Source organism: Geospiza fortis, unplaced genomic scaffold (genome assembly GCF_000277835.1).
Source record: "Geospiza fortis unplaced genomic scaffold, GeoFor_1.0 scaffold219, whole genome shotgun sequence".
In the NCBI taxonomy this organism is placed as follows: Eukaryota; Metazoa; Chordata; class Aves; order Passeriformes; family Thraupidae; genus Geospiza; species Geospiza fortis.
This window is the reverse complement of record NW_005054376.1, coordinates 1,946,171-1,967,823: the sequence shown is the minus strand read 5'-3', so window position 1 is coordinate 1,967,823 and position 21,653 is coordinate 1,946,171. Positions and strand designations below refer to the sequence as shown.

General features: G+C 37.6%; 1 protein-coding gene across 1 annotated transcript; it reads left to right on the top strand.

Annotated features, from left to right (window-relative positions):
• The first annotated feature begins 1,044 nt into the window (after positions 1 to 1,044).
• Positions 1,045 to 9,466, top strand: BLOC1S5 (biogenesis of lysosomal organelles complex 1 subunit 5). Its single transcript, XM_031060236.1, has 4 exons — positions 1,045 to 1,128; positions 3,235 to 3,364; positions 5,060 to 5,118; positions 7,361 to 9,466. The coding sequence occupies exons 2-4, from the start codon at positions 3,331 to 3,333 to the stop codon at positions 7,538 to 7,540; spliced, it is 273 nt and encodes a 90-aa protein (XP_030916096.1). The 5' UTR covers positions 1,045 to 1,128; positions 3,235 to 3,330; the 3' UTR covers positions 7,541 to 9,466.
• The last annotated feature ends 12,187 nt before the right edge of the window (positions 9,467 to 21,653 follow it).

The window sequence follows — 21,653 nt, the reverse complement described above, 5'->3', positions numbered from 1 at the left end:
GCTGGGGTTTAAAGCTGGACACCTGGCAGGCTTAGCTGGCTCTTGTCTCTCCGAACTGGAAACCTGGGTGTCTCTGTGGCTTTTTTTCGGGGAGCCGAGTCGGCCACCGAGGCGCTTGCCATGGGCATGGAGTTTCCTGGGAAGTTCTTTCTTTAGGTCTTGTTCACCCAGGTATTGTCGTGGTTAGTCCGCGCTCAGAACCGCTTGGACTGGGTAGTGGCTCAGCCCATGCATTATTGACTGCAGTCATAACTTTCCCAAATCCCTAAATAATCGTTCTGCACCGTTTTGAACGTGCTGGGATTCAGGGTGTTGAACAAACACAGGTGGATACAGTAGCGCCACAGGACAGGCCCATCAGATGGGGCAGGAGGACGCGTCCTTTAGATGTCTAAGATGTCTTCCTGTCTTAAAGTTTTTTTGGGACTACATTGTATATTTATTGAAACAGTATTTGCTATGCTCTCACAGTGCTTTTGAATTTAGCAGGCTTTTTCTTTGTGACAGGCGAACCTGTTTCTCCACATATATTTAAATAGTAAATACTCTTTTCCAAGACTCAATTTCAAGTCTGGCCCTAGAATACAAGAAAATGCTGACATTTTTCCTTTGTATTGAGGAAGGAGACTGCAGAAGACTCCCACACTTACTCCGTGGATCTCTGTTAAGCTGCAGTGTTTAGCTCTGGTCTTTTACCAGTGCTAAGAATCTGATGTGGAAGCTGTACTGAGGAGTAAGAGGATTGAGACAAAGGGTGCTGAGCTGCAGAGGAGAGCGTTCACCTTCACAGAAAGGTGTCTTTGGCATCTGGAATAGTGGAAAGGTGTCTTTGGAATCTGGTTTGTTGTGTTTTATCTAAGCTGGTGGTTTGCTGGACACATAGGTTACCCTGAAAATTCTGTTCTTTTGGTGTTCTTTTGGTTTTGTATGTACTTGGTGAGCAATAGTCCTTCCTTACACTGAGGTATAATGTGCTGCCTGCGTTGTTTCACCTGGTGTGACAGTGAGAGAAAAACTAAAATTCTGTCTTTCATTAATCTTCTAGATGTTGGGGAAGTTTATTCAAGGCTGCTGGATCACCGACCAGTAATTCAGGGAGAAATACGTTACTTTGTTAAAGAATTTGAAGTAAGTATTTGTATCTTATTGGATGCTGGCAGGGTCTGAAACTTTGAACAGCTTTAGCATCTTTTTAGATATCATAGTAGGTACATAACTTTGTTCAAAAGGGCTTGACATGGATTTTTTTTTTCCAAAAATGACACACCTGTAGTATATGTCTGCATCTTTAGCAAACAAGGCAGTAATTTAGGTCTTTTTCTTTTAAAACTTTTGAAAAGAAGATGTGTTTTTTTGGTTTATTTTTTTTTTCCTGCGCAAGACTGGCAAGAATATTGATGTTGGAGAATAATGTAGTCCTAACATCTTAGAGAAATCCAGTTGGTTCAAGGAAAGTATTGTTGGCTAGTGTGGGTTTACATCTCTTTGAGAAGCTACTTAAAGCCTCAGCTGGATTCAGCTAGCACAGTTTTTTGTTTGCTTGTTTTTATTTTCATTACACAAGAGGAACTTATACTACTGGAAGAGAAGAGGAACACTTTTTGCAAAGTAATAAAATTATTAAAATTTGAATAACTGTTATTTCATTGGCTGCAAATAAGGCTAAAGTACTGAATGTGTATAAGTGTTTATGTACACCTTTGCCTGGAAAGTATAATTTGTTTTCCACAAGATGGCAGCAAAAGTTTAAAAAATTTGGATCCTCTGCCAGCAAAAGGCTGTTTCTGTATAGATTTTCTTTCTTACAGAATGTGGAATTTAAAAATGTAACTGAAAATGCAGCTACACCTCAAAATCCCAGTATGCAGACCTGATTTGAATGACATTAAAATGTCTTTCTCCCTCACCCCCCACAACCTGGATTGTAGCTTATATTTCAAGCAGGTCTGTTTTGTCTGTGCTGGTTTAGCAAAATGTGGATATGAAATAAACTCTCATCAGATCTGTATCATATGGGCTTGAGAGTCATAAGTTATTTCTTTTCTCTGCTTTCCCTAACTAAGCTATAGGATACAGTAAGTAGTTTTAAATGTCATTCCATAGGAAAGAAAATATTAGACTCGTGGACAAAATTAGAACATGTGTCTTTAGGTTGATAATTAATGTATTTGTCTTGTTTCACCTGAAGTCTTGTTCTGTTTCTTAGACAAATTTAATATACTCTTAGATCTTTTTTTGAAATTTAGTTACTGGTTTATACTTTTATGGGGGGGAAATAGCAAAGCAGAGGATTATTTAAGTTTTTGCAATTCAGAATTTCTTTTAAGTGGGGTTAGGACCACTGGCACCCAAAAATTCCACTTGTGTCTAACTTTGAAATAAGTGCTTATTTTTTCAATGATTAGCACCTAGTGTGCAAGGAATGGAGATTTGCATTCAGGAAATCTAGAGCCTCTTTAATTAAGGAGTTTTGCTTGCTTGTGCTCTCTTCCTGAAATTTTAAGACAGGTGTGGTGATCCCTGTCCCACTTCATGTGATAGAGTATTTTTTATTTATGTAGAGTTTTAATATAAAGTAAAATGCTGGTGAAATTCAGAGTGGGAATAGTGCTGTGGCTTCAGAAAAATAGATTAGTTTTTAAATTTAGACAATAAAGCAAGATCTAGCTGTACTTGTAATTAATAATGATGAGTAGCAATCTAGAAGAGCTGCCTCTTTAGTCACCTGTGTTATATTATTTTTTAGTCAACTTCATTCCTTTACTTCAGTTAAAACAATTTTACTTGCTTTGTCTTCACCTCCTACCATACTAAATATGGAAGGTCAGACATCAAGCAAGCAGAATCACTACTATGTTATTTCTCAGTAACCAACCAAGTTATAAAAATGAAATGCTTTCAAGCTCTGTTGCTCTCTGTTGTTTTAGAGATGCTGTAAATTATCTATACAAAACAGGACATTTTCCCCACAGTGTGTAAATAGTTAATACTGTCTTTTCTCACAAGGGCCAGAGGACTCATTCAGAGGATTTTTGTATTTTAATGTGAAGAATGGAACATTGCTCTCTTTTTTTGGCAATTTTATCTATGTTGTTAAATAAGTAGAGTAACTCTTCCGTAGACAATGGTCTAGTCTTTGAGATAAAGCTATTGGTTTATCAACTGAGAAATCATGTCTAATTTGTGAAATGGAATTCCTTGCTAGTTACTCACTTTCTTTCATTTTTGTGACAGGAAAAACGTGGCCTCCGAGAGCTGCGAGTACTTGAAAACCTCAAAAATACGATCTTTGAAGCAAATGAACGTGTTCTTCCAAAGTGTGAGCAGGCAATGCAAGACAATTTAAGTGAAACCTTCAAGAGATGTAAGCAGGTTGTTTCTTATTGCTCTTGATGCATCATTTTGAGGAGTAATTTAAGTAGTTTGGATTCAAAATATGATCTGTTAAAAAATTACCACTCTTGTGTAATTTTCTATTCTTTATTTGCTTTGTTCTCACTTTTGTGCAGCTTTGAAAAGGAAACAACAGGGATGTTTTTTGATATGTAGTAGTCCAGCCAATCAGCTCTTGTTAAGGTTACTTTAGAGTTTTTTGTTGATTTAAGTAGAAGCTATTTCAGCTCATTCTTTTCCTATTCACTTGGAAACAGTGTTCCACATTGACTAGAGCCGTGGACAAAATTTCAGTTTCCTGGTTTGTTGCAACCATGCTGTGTGTGAACTTCAAGTTTCTGAATTTTCCCACAGGAGTGCATAATAGTGTCTCCCTTAAAACTTTCTGCTGTATAGCTATGAAATTTATTATTATTATTATTCAGTCACAAATTGGGAAGTAATAGTAATTGCATGCTAATTTTAGTTTCATCCTTACTAATATATTTCTTTACTGCTCAGATTTTAGAAGAATGTTTGAAATTTGTACTCATTTTTAAATGTGCTTTTTTTCCCTTACTCATCTAGCAGGATGGCTTCTTCAAAAGAGATTCTAAGAGAGTGTGGGTACACAGCTTTAGCTGCCGAATTTATGCAGTTGAAACATGCCACTGTGGGTTTTGTTACAATTTGTGTGGCATGATGTATAAGCATTTAATTTCCTATAACTTATTTATATGGCATCTGGCATATGCAGAATAGCATATGGTTGGTTAATGATGGTGCTTTCCACACCAAAAGGATTGAAGGAAAGCATTGAAACTTAAAATTTAGTCATGCAAACAAAGCATCCTAATACCATCTAACTGGCATGAACCTTTGATGCTGCTCCCTGACTTTCTCATGGCCAGCTGTGTAGCACATCTTCAGTAATGGAGTCTCAGAATGGTTGTAGTTGCCAGGGAACCTCTGGAGCAGCAGCAGCCTAGAGTATGTATATATATTGTGTATATATATAAATATATATATAGTGTATATAGTATATATATATATTGTGTGTATATATAAATAACAGGGCTGCATCCAGTTGCTGCTTGGGAAATTAGTGTATTTAATTCTGTGTTAAATAAGTTGGGGGGGGGGAAATGAATAGGAATGCAGTTCCTATTTCCATTGACAAGTTTTCCCAGGGTTAGTCTCTGGGAAAGAAGAGATGGACTCATAAAGATGTTAAAGAGCATAAAGATGTATATGTGGAGTCTATACACAGCTGATGGGGAAAAAATTTTAAAAAAAACCTCAACTAACTCAAGAGTTAGAATTTGATCGCCTGTTTCTACTTGCTGACTTGAGAGTGGTTTTTGATGTCTTCTGAGGTGCTGAGTAGTGCACTCCAGCTCATCAGCAACACTAAGAGTGTGGGCACAAGAGGACCTCACTGCCTTCCTGCTTTTGGCTTCTAGAACACACAAAGGTTGAGCTCTGCAATAAGCCTGCTTACTTTTATAAGTGTTCAAGTTGTAACTGTGAAGCATTTTTTGCAAGTACAGGTGACTCTTGGCAGAGTTACGTGACACAGTGGAATATAATCTTCACTTTGCAACAGCTTTGCATCTTCTAAATCCCTTTCAGGCAAGTTTCTTTGATTTCCAACAGCAGACTGATCTACTGCATTTTCTTGTTTCAGTGCAAGCTGCCAATGCTATGATCCATAGACTCCAAGAAAGGGAGTGTGAAGTGAGAAAGGTAAAGGATAGATGGATGGATTTTTATTTTGTGACCTAAAAGTTTTGTGCTTCACAGGAAGTTTGTCCGCCTTCAGTATAACAAAACTTAAAAACATATTTTTCTCTACCTTATATACTGGCAGCAAAACGTCTCTTGGGGTGATTTCTGCACTTATAAAATGCTCACTGTAAAGTTAATGATCTAGCTAACTCTTTCTACAATCTCTTGATATATGGAAACTAATTTTTTATTTCCTTTGCTTTATTTTTCCTCCTAGCTCAGACTATAACATTTGTCACATACAGGGAAAGCTTAAATATAAAAAAAGCTTATTTTCTGTGGAACAAAAAACATCTACTAACTTACCAGAATGGAAATGTAAATCTTTCCTAGTTAGCTGAGAACATTGACCATATTATATATATTGCTTGTTGAAAAGGAAGTGTTTTTTTCACTTGTGGATGGGTTATTTAATGAAGAGGTATATTATAGGAACATGCGAATCATTGGAACATTTTCAGTTGGCTACACTTTGCTTATTTGAAATACATGTGCTCTGAATCTAAAACCTGGAAAATTATACATTAAATTAGTTTCATGTATTCCCAATCCTACTTCTTTATTGTATTCCTGTGTTATCTCTTTACTTGCAAAATGCTGTTGATTATAATTTAGTTCAGGAAAAACCAAAGACATTTCCATGGCTATCAAGCAAAACAGGCTGTGCATTCATGGATGTAAGCTGATAGTCATGTTTGTCTTTCCTTTTTTGCAACTGATGAAGATGGGCAGTGCAGTTGCAATTGAACGCTGGTACTGGGCAAACAGCACACGTCTGAGCACTGACAGAGTTTGCTTGTGTCTGACACTAGAGTAGATACTCATAGAGAGTAGGAAATTCTTACAGTTCTGCTACTGTTTGTTTGAAGTAAAACTTTAATAAGAAATTTATAACTTAGAAAATGAACAGTCAGTAAGAATGGTGACTGTTCTTTTTAAAAGTATTAGCTGGATGTTTCCACTCTTTTTTTTTCTTTCAATATGTAGTGGAAGAGTAGTTATAGGTATCCAGGATTCGTAGCATTTCTTAAAGTTTGCATAGTACAACTTTCTGGCTTGAAACTTTACAAATGGGAGTAGTAATGTGTAGGTAACTTTTTAGAAAATATAGGTAAAAGTTGTCATTGTAATGCAGCCACTTGAGAAGGAATACCTTTTCCTTGCTTTTCTGAAATTATGTGTTCTGAAGAAATAATGAGATTTTGGCAGAAAGTAGGGTTAGGTTTGGGTAGGTGATGTATAAATGTGTCAAAAAGTTTCAAATGTTTCAAAAGTTCAATGTTTCAAAACCTGTTGAATACAAAGTAATGTACCTGTCAAACTGTTAGTGTGCAGTTGTGTATCTTGTCAGGAGATGTTACTGTATTGACGGCAAACAAAATATATCTTGACATAATGTTGTTAAAGTGTATCAAAAGCTGCACTGAAAAAAGTCTCGTATTTAGCCCCTGCTGTGTGATCTTGAAGAACAGCAGAGATATAAAAATACATAAATGGGTTTAAGAATACATAAATGGGTTCCCAGTGCCTTTAGTTGACAAAAATGCCACACATAAGAAACAGTTATTGCTGATACACTGAAAAGGAGAGAGGCTGAAAAAAGGATTAATCCCCTGTTTTGCTGGGACATGGAGCAAATGGAAGAACAACTGCCTAGGTTTATTTTGGCTTCTGCGCTTGTAATATAAGGGGGCCAGACCGTCAATACAGCTCCCAAGCAATCCACAGAATTACATGGTGTTTTGTCATGTGCTTTGGATGTGTCTGTGATCTCTTTTTCTAGATATCTAGACTTTTTTTACAGGATAAGATAATGAATGGAATTAAACTTAGCAGAAGCCAAGCAGTAGGAAAATATGAGGGGAAAAATAACTTATTTATAAAGGAAGACATTAATCACAGTGAGAGCTAGCTGGCTAAAGCAGAAACACTAGCTGCCAGTTTCAAAACATTTAGTATCTCTGTTGTCATATTTTATAGAAATAGCATCATTGCTAATACAATCACATTAATAGTATTGCAGACATTTTACCACTTGTTTTGGATTGCCTGTACAAAAATAAATGTTTTCTTTTTAGTTTCTCCTTTCCATATGTTTTCATGTTAGTTTCCAGATAGTTTAACATTGTGTAGCTCTCATTAACCACCCTGTTTTACTATGGAAATGATGGTTAAAAGCTTCCTATTTTCCTCCCGTCAGCTCCAGGCAGACAAGATGATGGCTCGTGAGGAGAAGTGCATTGCTCACTGGGAGGAGTTCATGAGAGAACAGCAGAACAAACGTGCAGAGGTGGATGAAGAGCACAGAAAGGCGATGGAGCGCCTCAAAGAGCAGTATTCTGAGATGGAGAAGGAACTGGCCAAATACGCTTCTTTTTAAGACCTTTTTCAATAATGCTGGATTTGTGCCATGCTCAGTTGCTTCTGACTTAAATTGAGGTTCTTTTGGAAAGCTGAAACTGATAGAAAAAAGGAGGATTTCCTCTACAGGCTTGGTACGGCAAGAAAAGGTTTGCATACTTTCAACTTAAGTGCCTATCTATGCTTTTTTGGTTCAGGGCAGATGGAATGCCAGTATTTCTTTGTTTGTTGGAAGCTGGAGCTGAAAATTGTGTGACAATTGTGTGACATCAAGCTCAGGGAGTTGCAAACTGGAGTTCTCTCCCATCGGCAGAGTATCGTATCATTTGGGAAAACAGAGACTAATGTAATATCAACTATCCTGGTGTGCAGCCACAGCCCTTTCCCAAAAAGTAGGTTAATAGATTCCAGCCATAGTTAGCTGAGAAGTCACTGGGAAAACTCTATATTCTGCTTGTAGATTTCAAGAAAATAAACTTGTCTTATGGAGTATTTTACTTTGAAGATTAACCAGTGAAAGATCTCAACAGCGTTTTAAATCCAATTGTAATTTAAACTTTTGGGTTGAGTGTTCAGTATTATGAAGGAGAGTTGCAATTTGAATGGTTTTTGTTAACAAAAAAATTGTAAGGTAAGCTTGGTCAACAATTCCTTCTTTTTTCTCCCTGTAAATGTCTCAGGCATCTCTTTTATTGTTCTAAGCAAAGCCAAAACAAGCTAAAAAAGTGATCATGAGAAGCATATCAGTCTTTGTATTAGCTTTGTAGCTAGTACAGTTTTACCTTAAATATTTGGCATGCTGTTGGTTTACTTAGGATAAGCTTGTCAGAACTTTATGAAGCAATTGAGGGAAGATTTTTGTTTCTTTATCAGCATAGCAAATGAGCAGATTAGTGGTTAAATGCCTGTAGTACTGATCTTCTTTCTTACCAACTTTTACAGCATGTGTGAAATACTCTCCTGCACTTCTTTCCTTTATCCCAAACTTGCAGTTACCAGCAGTGTAACTGAAGAAGTTAACTCAATCAGTTCATTAACCAAGGAAAATGAGACGTAGTACCTTAATGAAATTTGCTGCAAGCTAACCGTTAGTGCAGGAAATATCTTTCCATAATTTAGCTGGTGTCCAATGTAGAATGGAAACAGGTAAAAATAAACAGAATTTACACTTTACCTGTATTGCAGCAGTAATATACCAACAAGGGTTGCTTGTGTAGGTTTATGGCTTGGTTTCAAGGCTCCATTCCTGGCAGCATGTTGATAGTGTGATTAAAGTTAGTAGAGGAGATGGAATAAGTATTTGAGATTTCTTTCAATAACACTGAATTCCTGCCAAGCTGCTCTGCCTGCTACCGTGGGCCCAACAGCTTCATCAATCATCATTGTGTATCAGGACTGAAAAGAGGATTTGCCAACACTGGGGCACACTGGAATGTTGTTAATTCTCTGTTCTGAATGGAAAAAACATAGATGTCTCAAAAGGATCCCACACATGAAAAATAGGAAAGCCTCTTTTTTGAACAACTCCTATCTGAATAGAGAGCGACTTGTGTAATATTTCTCAGCTTGTGTACCCATGATGAATGTTGTAACTAAGCTCACACTTTTCATTTAAAAAGAAAAAATTAGTCCTTGCCTGTCTTTAGAGTTGGGTGTGGAATAGTTTTGTTTGGAGCAGACTGGAAGTGGCTTCTCTTACCAGATTATTTGATGTATATATGCTCAAAGCCCAAATATCTTTGTAACAAAATGCATATAATTGCAAACTGAATTAATTTTTATTTTTGCACTGATAATTTTTATTAAGATTTAGATATCTAATTAACTGTGCACTGGAGCTGTAGGTTTTAGTATTTCATAAATTTGATGGTTCATAAACAATGATGCAAGTGCTACATTTGGATATTCACTGGAAAATAAAGTGGTATTTCCAAAACCTGAGATATGTGCTCCTGATGTTTTTGAAAGCTTAGTAAGTACTAACACTGAAAATATGTTGTTCTTTCAGAATGTTTTATGCTGAAGAAGCTTTTATGCTGGAGATCATTTGAAAACACGCTTCTTGAAAATCTGTCTGTCTCTTGGTTAATGTTATTCATTGTGGGGACTAAATGAAAAATACCTGTTCTGAAGTAATTTCATTTAGTAACTTTCACCTTTTTTTTGCATGATACGCTGTAGGTGCTTGGAAAACCTTAATCATCTTTGAAGCAGCTTGTCCACATTTGTAGGAAAACCTTTTTTTCTGTTCAAATGCTTAAAAAAATCTCAACCAATACCTGATGTGTCCAATACTATCTCAGTATGTCTGACTGATAAAGATTTCTGTCTTCAGAATTTTTTTATCTAAGTGGGACTGTGGTCTGTCTGAACACAATAGTTCTCCACAGTGCAACTTTCTTTGCAAAATTCCAGATTTTGTTATTCACAATCTCGTCTATTTGGGAGATAGAAAAATCAAATGTTTAATAGTTAGTTTTATGCCATTGGTGCATGAAGGAAGTGTTTCACCTTATACTTGCAATTTTACCTGACTGAATTCCACAGCTTTAAAAATCTTGACGATTTATTTAATTCTTCTTAAACCTGATCGAAGTTTGCATTGGATTTCAATGAAGGAGTTGAAAAAGGTCCTCAATATTAACTTAACTTCCAGTATGAGAGGTGAGTTTTGCAATCCTTTTCATACCAGACTATGTGTATAACTTTTTGTTTAACTATTAGTGCTGCTTATTTTGCTGAAATGTTCTTTGGAACTGAAAGTGAGGTGGGGTGTCATGTAACCACTGGAAAATTTTCTTAGTCTTTCTGTTCTAATGCACACATAGCAAGAAGCTGGTGTCTTCCTTGGAACTGCTGTATAAAATCTGCCCCTGCTTAGGAGCAATAACAAATTGAGGAAATGAAGAGGTATTTAAGGGTTTGGGGGTTTTTCAAACTGCCTTATGTTAACAACAAACCTAAGTACTGTTCTTCTTGAAGTGTTTTATGTCTAAGGCCTACCACATTGTTTTATCCCTAGGAATGAGGGAGGGTGCTGATTCATATGTTCCTCCTCTGCTTCTTTCCATGGTGACACTAGGTAATGCATTTTAAACAAAAGGTAGATCGTTACAACTGGAACATCACATCTTCTCTGATAATTTATGGCTTGTTAGACCTTTCCTCAAAAATTGTGGTGGTTTTTTTTCAGAAGCCAAACTATACAGCAGATACAGGCATAATCAGGCAGTAAATCAAATCAGTTCACTGCCAAGTTGAAAAATGCTGATTATAGTCTCAAGGGTGTGGATTCTGAGGTTGACAGAAGTTCCCCAGCAGGTGTCAGTGTAGTCTGGAGAAGGAGCACGAGGAAGCCTGGTTTATACGAGGTGTGAAACACAAATGCTTCACAATGTTCCGTTGTAACACAGGAGCTAACACGGTGTTCTGTGTAAGTAAAAGACATTTGATGGATGAAGCCACATACTTTATAATATAAAGTGACACCACTTACCAGTGACATTTGCCGCATTAGAACAGGAGACTCTTAAAGTTATGTGACATGTGCTACTGATGTGAACAATGTTGTCTGCAGTTCTTTTGCATTCTAATTAAAGTGTATTATAATCTCAGACTCAAATGTTGGAAATTAAAACTTTGAAGAGCTGCATTCCAACACTACTGATGGTTTAAGTGGATCAGGTTTTCTGAAGATTTGATGCAAAAAATTAAGCTTATTGAAGGAGGTTGTGCCATAAAAAGGAAATGGGATCTTCTGCAAATAAAATTTTTGAACCAAATTACTGTTCCACACATTTTCAAAACATATTAATTATTTTAATTGCTTATAATGAAATGGACTTCTCAAACTATTAAAGATGCAGTGTGCCCAGTGCTCTTGACACACAAACTTCTGGTCTGTGTGTCAAGGTGCAGCAGAATTTGCAGGAAGATGGAGTTGCAGCAGCTGTAGTAGGATATTAATGATTACCACAACTTTCATAAATAGTTTAATAGTCAAAGATTGTTCAAAAAATCCAGATAATGTAGACACTTAGAAGAGAAGGTGGAAGTCAAAAGCATCAGAGTCTATTTTGAAGCAATTAACAAAGGGAGTTTTCTAGGGGTCAAAAGAAATCCTGTAAAAATACATTGCTCCATATCCATGTTCCTTCCAGTTCTGCAGAGTGTACAGTTTTGCATGCAGTACCTTGGTGCTTTCCTATATAAGCAATGAGCAAAGTAGGAACAAATTTACTCAAGACAATTGTGAGCATTAGAAAGAAGAAAACCTTGCAGAGGTCCTGCTAGGGTGTAAAGCTGTAGTTTTGAAAATCTTCTCTCAAGCTTATACTTCCTAACTAGAAGTCATGTAAAGCTATCCAGCTAAGTTTCAGTCTGCCACCTTCTATGCTTAGTCTGGGCCAAATCAGAGCATAGGTGGTTCAGATTTTTGTTTAACATCATTTCTTAGATGGTGAAGAAAAAGACAATCCTTTCAAGATGAGCTTTCAAGACAACTGTACTGAAGGGTGGACAATACTGTGTGCTAAAACTGTAATTTAAAATAAAACCTTGAGTTTCCTCAGTCTTCCCCACTAATGACTCACTGGGTGGATACAAGGAGACCTGCAATTGAGTATACATATATATATATTTAAATTATTATTATCAGTTTTGTTTTTTATCAGACATTGCATTAGATGTGATGTAATGGAATTTAGTGGGAACAAAAGCACTATTTATGGCTTTTGCTTGGAACTCATTACTAACATTTTGAGATAGACATATTCTATAAATTTATCCAGCATTTCGTGACATATGGTCCCAATATTCTTTAAAATGAAAAAAAACCCAAACCTTTGTCCTTGCTGCAGAACATGTTGCAGGAACTGGATAAGCATTTTTACTTGTCTTTAAATTAATTGTGAAATAAATTTGCCATCTTGATTTGGAAGGCTTTTGGGGTGGTCCCTAGTCAGTGCTTTCCCAAATTAGGATATGCAAAAACGCTTCTTGCTACGACGTGTTCTAGAATATGCACAGCACTTTTCAGTAGCTTTAGCCCTGGGAAATTTAGTTCAGGATTGCTTGAGGTCATAGGAAGTCCTTTATGAGTGGACACAAGTTTGTCCTTTCCAGATGTTTTTAGCCCTCATTAAATAAATTCCGGTTCCTGAAAATCCCCTCACCAGATGGCTCTAAATATGTTCCAATATTTACTATGTCAACTAGAAACCTTCTAAGCTGAATTACATAAATAGGAAATACTGTGCATCCTTCCAACGCACTGATTTGAAAGAAAATTGAGCATTGTTTATTTACTAAACAATGAATGTTCAACATTGTAAAGTAGAATTACAGCAGTAGGCCTAGGTAGCAGCTTAGTTTCAAATGACAAATTAGCTTCTGGAATCATAAGGAGGAGTCAAGTATCAACCTCTCAAAGTCCTAAGGATTCAATTTTGTTTTAGAATAAGCAGCCTGCAATACATTGCCAGAGTGGAAAAATATTCTGGAATCACAAAGTACTTGAAGCTAACGGGATTGTGATATTTGTGTCGAGCAAGTTTAAAGATGCTCATTTTATCAGCCAATGTGATGAATTTGTTGTCAGGGGCACCTTGTACAGAATACAAATACTGCACAGATACCTAGTGTAGGACGGCACCTTTCTCCCATTTTATTTAACACTTTTTTGTGTACCCATGTATCCAGGACAAGTGGGCTTAATCACTGGCTACCATCTCTGGTTGTAAAAAGACACAAAAAACCAAAGCACCAAATCTGAAAATATATATACATATACTAAACAATAATAAATTTGGGGTGACCAGGATGTATTGTGTTTTGAAACTTTCTTGCAGCTGTGACTTGCAGATGGTACTGCAAATGCAACTTCCTTTAAAACATCCACAAACAAATAGAATATTATGTAATAAAACTGTCCAATTGTTGACTTCTTAGCCAGATGTTGAGGATAGGGAGGAAATGCAGCCCACTACATCAGGTTGTTATACAGTTTGTATTTGCCACTGAGGTGGTCACCATCAGCACGTGGTCACTAAATGCAAAAATCTTCCTCCAGTTTGTTTTTAGAGGATGCAAGCCCTCAAGAAATGTGTGGCGGTCAATCTAGAGCATGGAAAGCCATAGCAGAGTTCCTGCATGCTGCCCCTTAGTCCTTAAACCCCTCTCCCTTAGAAGAAATAGTACACCCTTTCTAGGCCAAATTTAACTTCAATAAAAAATTAAATTGAATTGAAAAACAGTGAAAATTTAACTATGTTACCTTTTCTTTTTCACTTTTGAAGTTTAACTGTGTTAAATTTTCACCATTATCTTTAGTCAAAATAAAAGAGGTTCAAACTGAGCCCTTGTTCTTGCAAGTTTCAGTCCTCATTATATTTTCTCTGTTGACACGTAACTGGACTAAGACCACATACCTTTGTGAGGAGGTTATCCAGCAGCCATTGTATCAGTGCTACTGTAGGTCATTGCCTCAGTGTGCTCCCTTTGAAAAGGCTGCCAGAAAGAGAAACTTTAACTGAAAACTATTTCCAAATAATTTTCACACGGTAAGGAATTATTCTTAATATATGATGTGATTTCCACGTGCACCTTCCTTCTGCTTTCAAGTTCCCAGGCTGGTTTGTCCCACAGAATCCAATAAAGAAAGTGTAATTTCTCCCTAGGGTCTTTTCTGGTCATGCTTGATATCACTTAACATAATGAGCTTTTTACTCTCACATCATAAAAGGTTTTGTTTGAAATTTCTCTCTTTTTTTGTACTTCAACAAAAAGTGTTGCTTACATCCCTTCTAAAGAATGCTCTGAGTTATGTGAAATGTGGACATGCTGTCTGGGCCAACCCCTTATCTCTGCCAGATTCAAAAAGTCTGGTTCAGTACAGTGGCTTAGACTGCAAGTTTTTATTGTGTTTTGTTTCTTTTGAAAATATGTATGTGTGTGTCTTGTTAAAAAACATTGCTGCCCCCGTCTAGGAACAATGCAACACTCACATCATTTCCTGAAAGAATAGAGCTGGAAGGCAATTATCTACTCACCAAACAGGCTAAAACAACAGTTCCTGATATTCTTCTCAAATATTTCAACTTCCCAGGAATCCGGAAAAAATAATTCCATGAGACGGTGTTGTGAATGAAGGTATGACATTTCAGTTCCCTCCACTTGGAATCAGACATCCAGAGGTAATAAATTACCATGGGCTTGGCACTGCTGGGAGGGGGGTCTGGCTGTGGCAAATTGTTTTCCTTCAGAGCAGGAACAATGAGGTGCTTTTACATCCTTCTTTGTCGAGTGACAGGCAAAGGCTTCTTTCTTAATGAGCTTTCATTAGCAGTCACATTAATTGCACATAGAAGGAACAGGAACCTGATGGCCAAGTACCTTTATCAAATCAAATTTATTTAGAGATAGGAAAGTACAATAAAGACATTGTTTTCCCATTTTACCTCTGTGAAGTAAAGCCAGTGACATGATCTCAGAAATGTGCTGTTCCAGGAAAACATATGGGGAAAAAAATGAATGGTGACAAAGCATTTTCACCTCTTTCTTATGCATCTCAGTGTAATTTTTACCAGCATTACCTTGGTCCAGTTTCTGTCACTCAGAAATGACTGCATCTGCTTTCTGTGTTCATTTTATGCCTCTTCTTTTTGTTTTGTTTTATTAATGATTTTAATAATAATAATTGTTTTTGCAGGTTAATCGTCATCTTACTCATTAATTTGTGCTTGAGTAGGTCTTAGAGGGGATTGCAATTTGGACTGTATGATAGACATTATATTGGCATATAAAAAAATGAAACACTGCTCCTGGGAAAAGGGTTGATGCTCTTGATCTTTGAAGAGGTCCTTTTACACGTTTAATAATCAAGAAAATGGAAAATACTTCTGAAAAGTGTATATTTGGATCCAAAATGAAGAATCTTATCAAGGTGGCAGCACAGGGAACCTTGCACTATTAAATTTGTGAAGTGATAACAAGGAAACTGCAAGTCAATGCGCATCAAAAATCAAGTAGTATTAAACCAGAAGCCCTTAACCGAATTTACTCTCATTCTTGCATCTGGATGGATCATGAAGAACATATTCTTAAAAGGTGAAGGTATCAATTCCATTTACTTAAGAAGGGAGATATTTCTGATTTAATGAAAATGTATAGATATCATATAACCTTCCTTAGAGTTGTTTTTATTTTCTTATTTCTTTGAGAGGACTTGACAGAGCTCTACCAGCTCCAGGGCTGTGTGAGATCACTATTGTAGCATGGCAGCAGAGGCTGCAGAGTCTGTCTGAACTCAGCATCTGGAAGCACATTCAGCATTTACAAGGGATCACTTGGCCAGAAAGACCTGGACTCAGCAGAGGGCTTTGCATGTCTCCACGTTGTGTTGTGTTTGTGCCAGGGAAAACAGGACAAAATCCTGCCTGCTGAAATCTTTAGCAAAATTCGCATGAATGTCACTGCAGCTAGAATTTATCTGGGGGTTTTGTAATCAGGCATGATTCCTTGAGGACAGAAGCAAGTAGTCCCTTTTTCAAATAATGACCCTGAACTCTGGTGAGGAAATCTGATTTTTGTAATCACTATTCTCATGCCACTGAATTTTCATGCCTGTGCTATTTAGATCTTTGTCAAATTTAATCTATTGTTGTAGGTTTTCAACTTACTTATTTATTTCTGTTTTATGAAATAGTTAAGATGTGATCCTGTTTGCTGTATCAAGATTTAATTAGTTCACCACAACTCAAAACTACCTTTTTCAAGCATTTAAAGTTGGAAGGCATCTCATGAGTAATGAGGTCAAAGAACTTTAGCATGTTTCATGGGTCATGCCATGTTTTATGAATAGTAGGCTGTGAAGGGTAGGTTATAAGAGTACTTTGTCTTTTAGCCAAAATGTCACAGTGGCTTTTACATGAACCAAAGAAAAATAGAGGTTAAATTTAGTTCATTGTTAAGTAGATCTTTCTTTTCCTACTTGATAGCCCTGGATGCATAAACAGGCACATATGAAGGTGAACTTCTTATTTCCATTTTGCCTTCTCTACTCTTGCTCATAGTAAAGGTGATAAGCTGATAGTTTCCACAATTGCTTTGGTAGAGCCCTACAGGCTTCACCTCCCATCCTTTTTCACATGGCCGTGTAGCTGTGACTGCCACAGGACCTCCTGCTCTGCTTTCCACCAGTGCTGTCCTTTTGGCTTCACTTCAGCTCACTGCTGAGTTGGCAGTGTAACACAAAAGGGGTAAAAGGCAGTAAATTATTTCTGCTTCTGGAACACTGTTAGTGGCCATTAAGCCAGTAACAGATGTTTTACTGAAAGGTCAGATAATTTACAATGTGAAACATTATTTTGGTTGCCACCTTTCACAATTAGAAGTATGTACTTTACCTACCTAGTACTCAGTGTGTTTGTGGCCCTGTGCAATTAGCTAAAACCTGGGCTGAGAATCAGACCCTCACTCCATTACGGGATCATAAGGAAGAAAAAGGAGGGGAGAAAAAACAGTCCCAGAGAGTTGACTGAAGCAAGCGAAGAGCCATTATGTATTGGTATTCTATAATATCTACTCTGATATTTTGCTAAGGCCTTTGATCAGAAAAAATTGAACTGAGCAATAAACAGCTAAAGATTAGATAAGAAGACTCAAGTGTCAGCTTGCTTGGAAGCAAAGTGTATTTTAGAATATGTTGTCTAGAAACCTTAGGCAATCTATTACATTTTTTTACAAAAACATGGATTTTGTTAGAGGAGTGGAATATATTATCACTATTTTAATGTCTGTAAAAAACAGGATTGTCACCTTTTCTTAGTCTGTACATAATTGCGTCGTGAAGGCTCCAAATTTATTTTCTATGAGATTGAAAGACAAAGAAAAGGTCTCAAATTGTGTTTCTTTCTAACAGGTAACTTTACTGTGCATTCAAGCATAGTAGCAGGGGGAGTTGTAGGGCTTTTTTGGGGTTTTTTTGTGGGAGGTAGTTCCTGAATGTGCTGGTGGAATTGCTGTGTTTTGTGCTAAGTTTAATATCTTGCTCCTGGGATCTGTGTAACTTCTGTGTAACTAAAGAAAAGGAGAAAACCCAGACTTGTAGAGACAGAAATATTACATAGGTAAGGCATAGGCAGTTATGTTATTTTTATGTATTTCTTACTATTAAATGCTACAAAGAGAGAAGGGATGAAAGCTAATGCATATTCAGAACAAAACCCATTGATTTTGTGTATTAAACGGATATTCATTTAATTTTTACATTGGAGGTTGAGCCAGTGTTTCAGATAATTATTAAAAAGTGAAAATGGACTTTCTGGGGGCTGCTGTGTTGCCAGCCCGTGGCCGGATGCCCGGGCAGACTTTCCCCAATTAGCAGGTTGCATGCCCGTTCTGCTTGGCCAACTCCACAGTTTATGCATCCTACACGTTACCGCAGTCAAGACTCAAAACAGTAAACACCTCGGAACACCAAAAGTGCCAAAAGCTACCTTATTTCTGTTGTTATTTTCTGTAATTATACCTGTGAGGACTGGAGAGTTTTAGCACATTTCTCCCCTCCCTTTTTTTTTTCCTTTTTTATGACTTGGGTTTTGCCTCCCATAAACCCTTGGCGATGGGTACAACAGCTGCCTTTGGACTTGCAGGAGATGAGGTCCTCCAGGACGTGCATGTTTCAGCAATGACCAGTCCCTTCTTTGACCATGCCAGGTGTTGTTGGTCTGACCAAGAGAGTGGCCATCGTTTGTACGGCCTCCTTGAGTGGTGTAGGACTCGCCCTCAAGGGTCCCAAAGGTTCACTTCTGTGATTTCTCTCCTCTCTATTTTGTGCTTGGCTTCCTAGTGAGCAATGATGCCCTCTGAGCTGTAACTTCTATCTTTCACGCTCTTTTCTCCTCAACAAGCCTATATCAGGGATTGCATGGTTTTGGTGGTTTTTTTCCTCTTTTTTTTTTCTCTTTCTTTAACATGAAAAGGTCAGTTTGGTTTACTTTATGGTAGAAAGTATGAGGCTCTACAGCGGAAAAGGTGGATGCAAGTTGTTTTCATAGAGTTTAATTAAGTTATGTGGAGTTCCCCCAAAGTTTGTGCTGGTGCTCTCTAATGTTTGATTTGGAGGAAGGCACAAGCAGTGGGATCGTAAAATCAACATGTGCCCCAAAGAAATTACTCAGTCACATTTAGAAAGGAGGAGAAGGAAATGCGGAAAGACCTAACAAAGATCAGGCAATCTGACATGATGATGGAGCTGCTATTGCAGTGTAATGTGATCTAGAGAACAATGTTGACTATTTGTAGATACTGAGATTTAATTCACTGAAACCAACTGGGAAAAGGACACAGATGTGGCTGTGAAGAGCTGAGAGAAAGGACCTTTCCATCATGCCATGTTGGCTGAAAAACAAAAAGATATATGGGAAATGAGGTAGTATTAAGAGAAGAATAAAGAACAGTACTAAAAATAAAGCAATGTAAAACCTTGATATATAGGATGTACTTGGACTAGTAAATACAGTCTGCTCCACCTCAGAAGGAATATGACTGGAAAGGGAAAAGGACAACAAAAATCTAATGAAGTTTTGAGAGGTGTGTATGTAGGGAGAAAATTTTAGAGGCATGGTGTGGAGTCTGAAGGTTTTAATACAGTAAACAGCACAAAGTAAATTATAGATCTATTCAAATTCCTTTATTATCCAAGAGTAGAGAGAAAATGGATTAAATCTGTTTGACTGTTACAAATGATTAGAGAAATTGAGTTTTTTATATAACACAATTGATTTTATATAACAGCAACTGTTTTGTTGTCCACACTATAGGTTGTCATTGGCGAACTGCTTTGTTAGTGAACCTTCTGGAAAAATTGTCCATGCTTAATTGAAGGACGCTGCTTGGGAAACTTTCCATTGGCTTTCTTGGCCTAATTTCATTGTAACCTTTCCTAGGTCTTGAACACTATCCTTTGCACAACACTTTTTAACACAGATGAAGGCATCTCATCTGACACGTGTCTTAAGGTATGTGTTTTCTATGTATTTTAGTTCTTCAAACAATTTATTTCACAATGTATATCGTGTAACAGTTGCTATCTAACTCTTAGGGAACTCTAGGAATGAATTAACAAAAAATATCACATTTTACTGGAAGTATGATGTATCCTTTTTCCTTTAAGAGTCCCACATCCTATTGCACCTCACTGTTTTCCTGGGTAGATAAACATTCATGTCATAAAATTCTTGAAAGAGGAGAATGTACATATCTGGTCATATCTGGTTTATTTTCAGTGTCAAACTTGTCAGTGAATTTTGGGCAGGAAGAATGAGCAGTGCAGTTGGTTGGGAATACCTTGTTGGAGATGGGATGACATTGGATCCTGCATGGCTTTGATAGGTCCCCTGGGAGGAAACTAAATGGCACATTGACTGGGGGAAAGAGAGGAATTCCTTCTGCTAGGAAAATACAAATAATCCCTTTTTTTTTTCCTGTAAAGCAAATACATCCATGCCATTAGAATTACTTTCTGGGCTTTCAAATAAATTTAACCCTGCAAAGGTGTTGAAAGGCAAGGTGGATGCAGTCTGTGCCAAACTTCTAATATTTTGTTGCTCTTCTGTATTAAGAGTTTGCTGTAAATAAGCTTTCTATCTGTGTGTCCATATTTGCTTTGTGTGGAATTAATAATCCAGCAGCATGTTTGCCTACAGCTCCTTTTGCTTCCAGCTTTTCTGAAGTGTAACATAACTATCTTGCTTTGTTTTAATATCCGGGGAATAGTTGTGCGCTTCAGTGGGGACTGACCCCAGTGTCTGCTGGAGAGCAAGACTGGCTTCTGAAGGTGAGAGAAGGGCATCTTGCAGATGAGGAAACTGTGAGGTTTTCCCAGGGCTGGCACAAGGAAAGTGGGGTTGCTGTCCTTAACGGTGGCATAAGGAGCATCAAGAAAGCTGAGCAGGCTTTCTTTTTACACTAAAATGATGCTGCTGGACAAAAACTAAGGCCCCATCCAAATGAAAATTTTCCTGGTCAACAGTGAGCTATAGACAAGGAGAAAATCCAAATATCCTCTCCTTGGAAAAAAATAAGCTAGCATGAAGTAAACTCCATCAACCCTATCCACCAAAAAGGTGCAATCCGCCATCCTCCAAGTCCCATGTTCCTGAATCTGATCACATACTTCTGCTTCAGCAAAGAAGAGAATTCCGTGAGAACTTAATATTTCAGTTCTGAGATTCCCACAGAGCAGCTGGCTTGGGTTCCTTCACAAAGATAGGGCAAGCAGTAGGTGATGGAAGGTTTTACAGTTAGCACTGGCATATTCCACAAATCAGGGAAGGTATAGAAACAGATATAAATTAATAATTAAAAATAACCCACTTTCACCAATAACAACAGAGAAAATACTTTCCATGCTATGTAAGTAATACATCAACATTTAAGCTGATTAAAATTTGATAAACTACTAACTTCCCCATTTTCTGATAGGAAGGCTGGGGCCCAAGATAAAGCAGTGTCATGCTGGGGAGGACAAATACCTTAGCATCCAAACTTTCAAAGCATTTATTTTGTTAAGACTGATCCCTGCTTCCTTTGTAACTTTTTGTTTATTAATGAGTTGACTCATCCAAAGTCCAGCAGCTTGTTTCCACACCAGAGAGATGGATTTGCACCTCTGCCAAGTGGAGTCAGAGGCAGAGATAACAGCCAGCAACAACAAAAGTCTTCCCTGGTCCCTTTGCCAAGAACAATTGGCAGAGAGGACTTGAGGAGTAACTTATCACCAGCACAGGGAGAGGCTGAAGCTCTGGAAGCAGAGGGGCTGCTGCTTGCCTGCCACAGATAAACAGCAGACTGCAGCCCAGAGCCAACACGCATTGCAGGCTTTACCTGGTGGAGGAGGAGGCAGAGGCATCCAGCAGTTGCTGGAACACTCTGGGAGAGCCAGCCAGTTATTTTAAATGGTCTACTATTAGTACCAGCCTAATGCAGCAGGCTTTTCTTCAGGTGCCAAAGCCACACTGACAAAACCCTGAGGATAATTAGGTCCTGAGTTAAGTGTTGTCTGCAAATGCACACACATCCTTGAGATGGTTGAGGTCTTCTCAGGTGAAGTGCTGGGTTTTTTACATGTG

Coding starts and splice junctions, on each gene's coding strand:
- BLOC1S5 (XM_031060236.1), top strand. CDS start 3,331: ATGCAAGACAATTTAAGTGAAACCTTCAAGAGAT. Junction 3,365..5,059: donor AAGTGAAACCTTCAAGAGAT/GTAAGCAGGTTG, acceptor TTCTTGTTTCAG/TGCAAGCTGCCAATGCTATG. Junction 5,119..7,360: donor GGGAGTGTGAAGTGAGAAAG/GTAAAGGATAGA, acceptor TCCTCCCGTCAG/CTCCAGGCAGACAAGATGAT.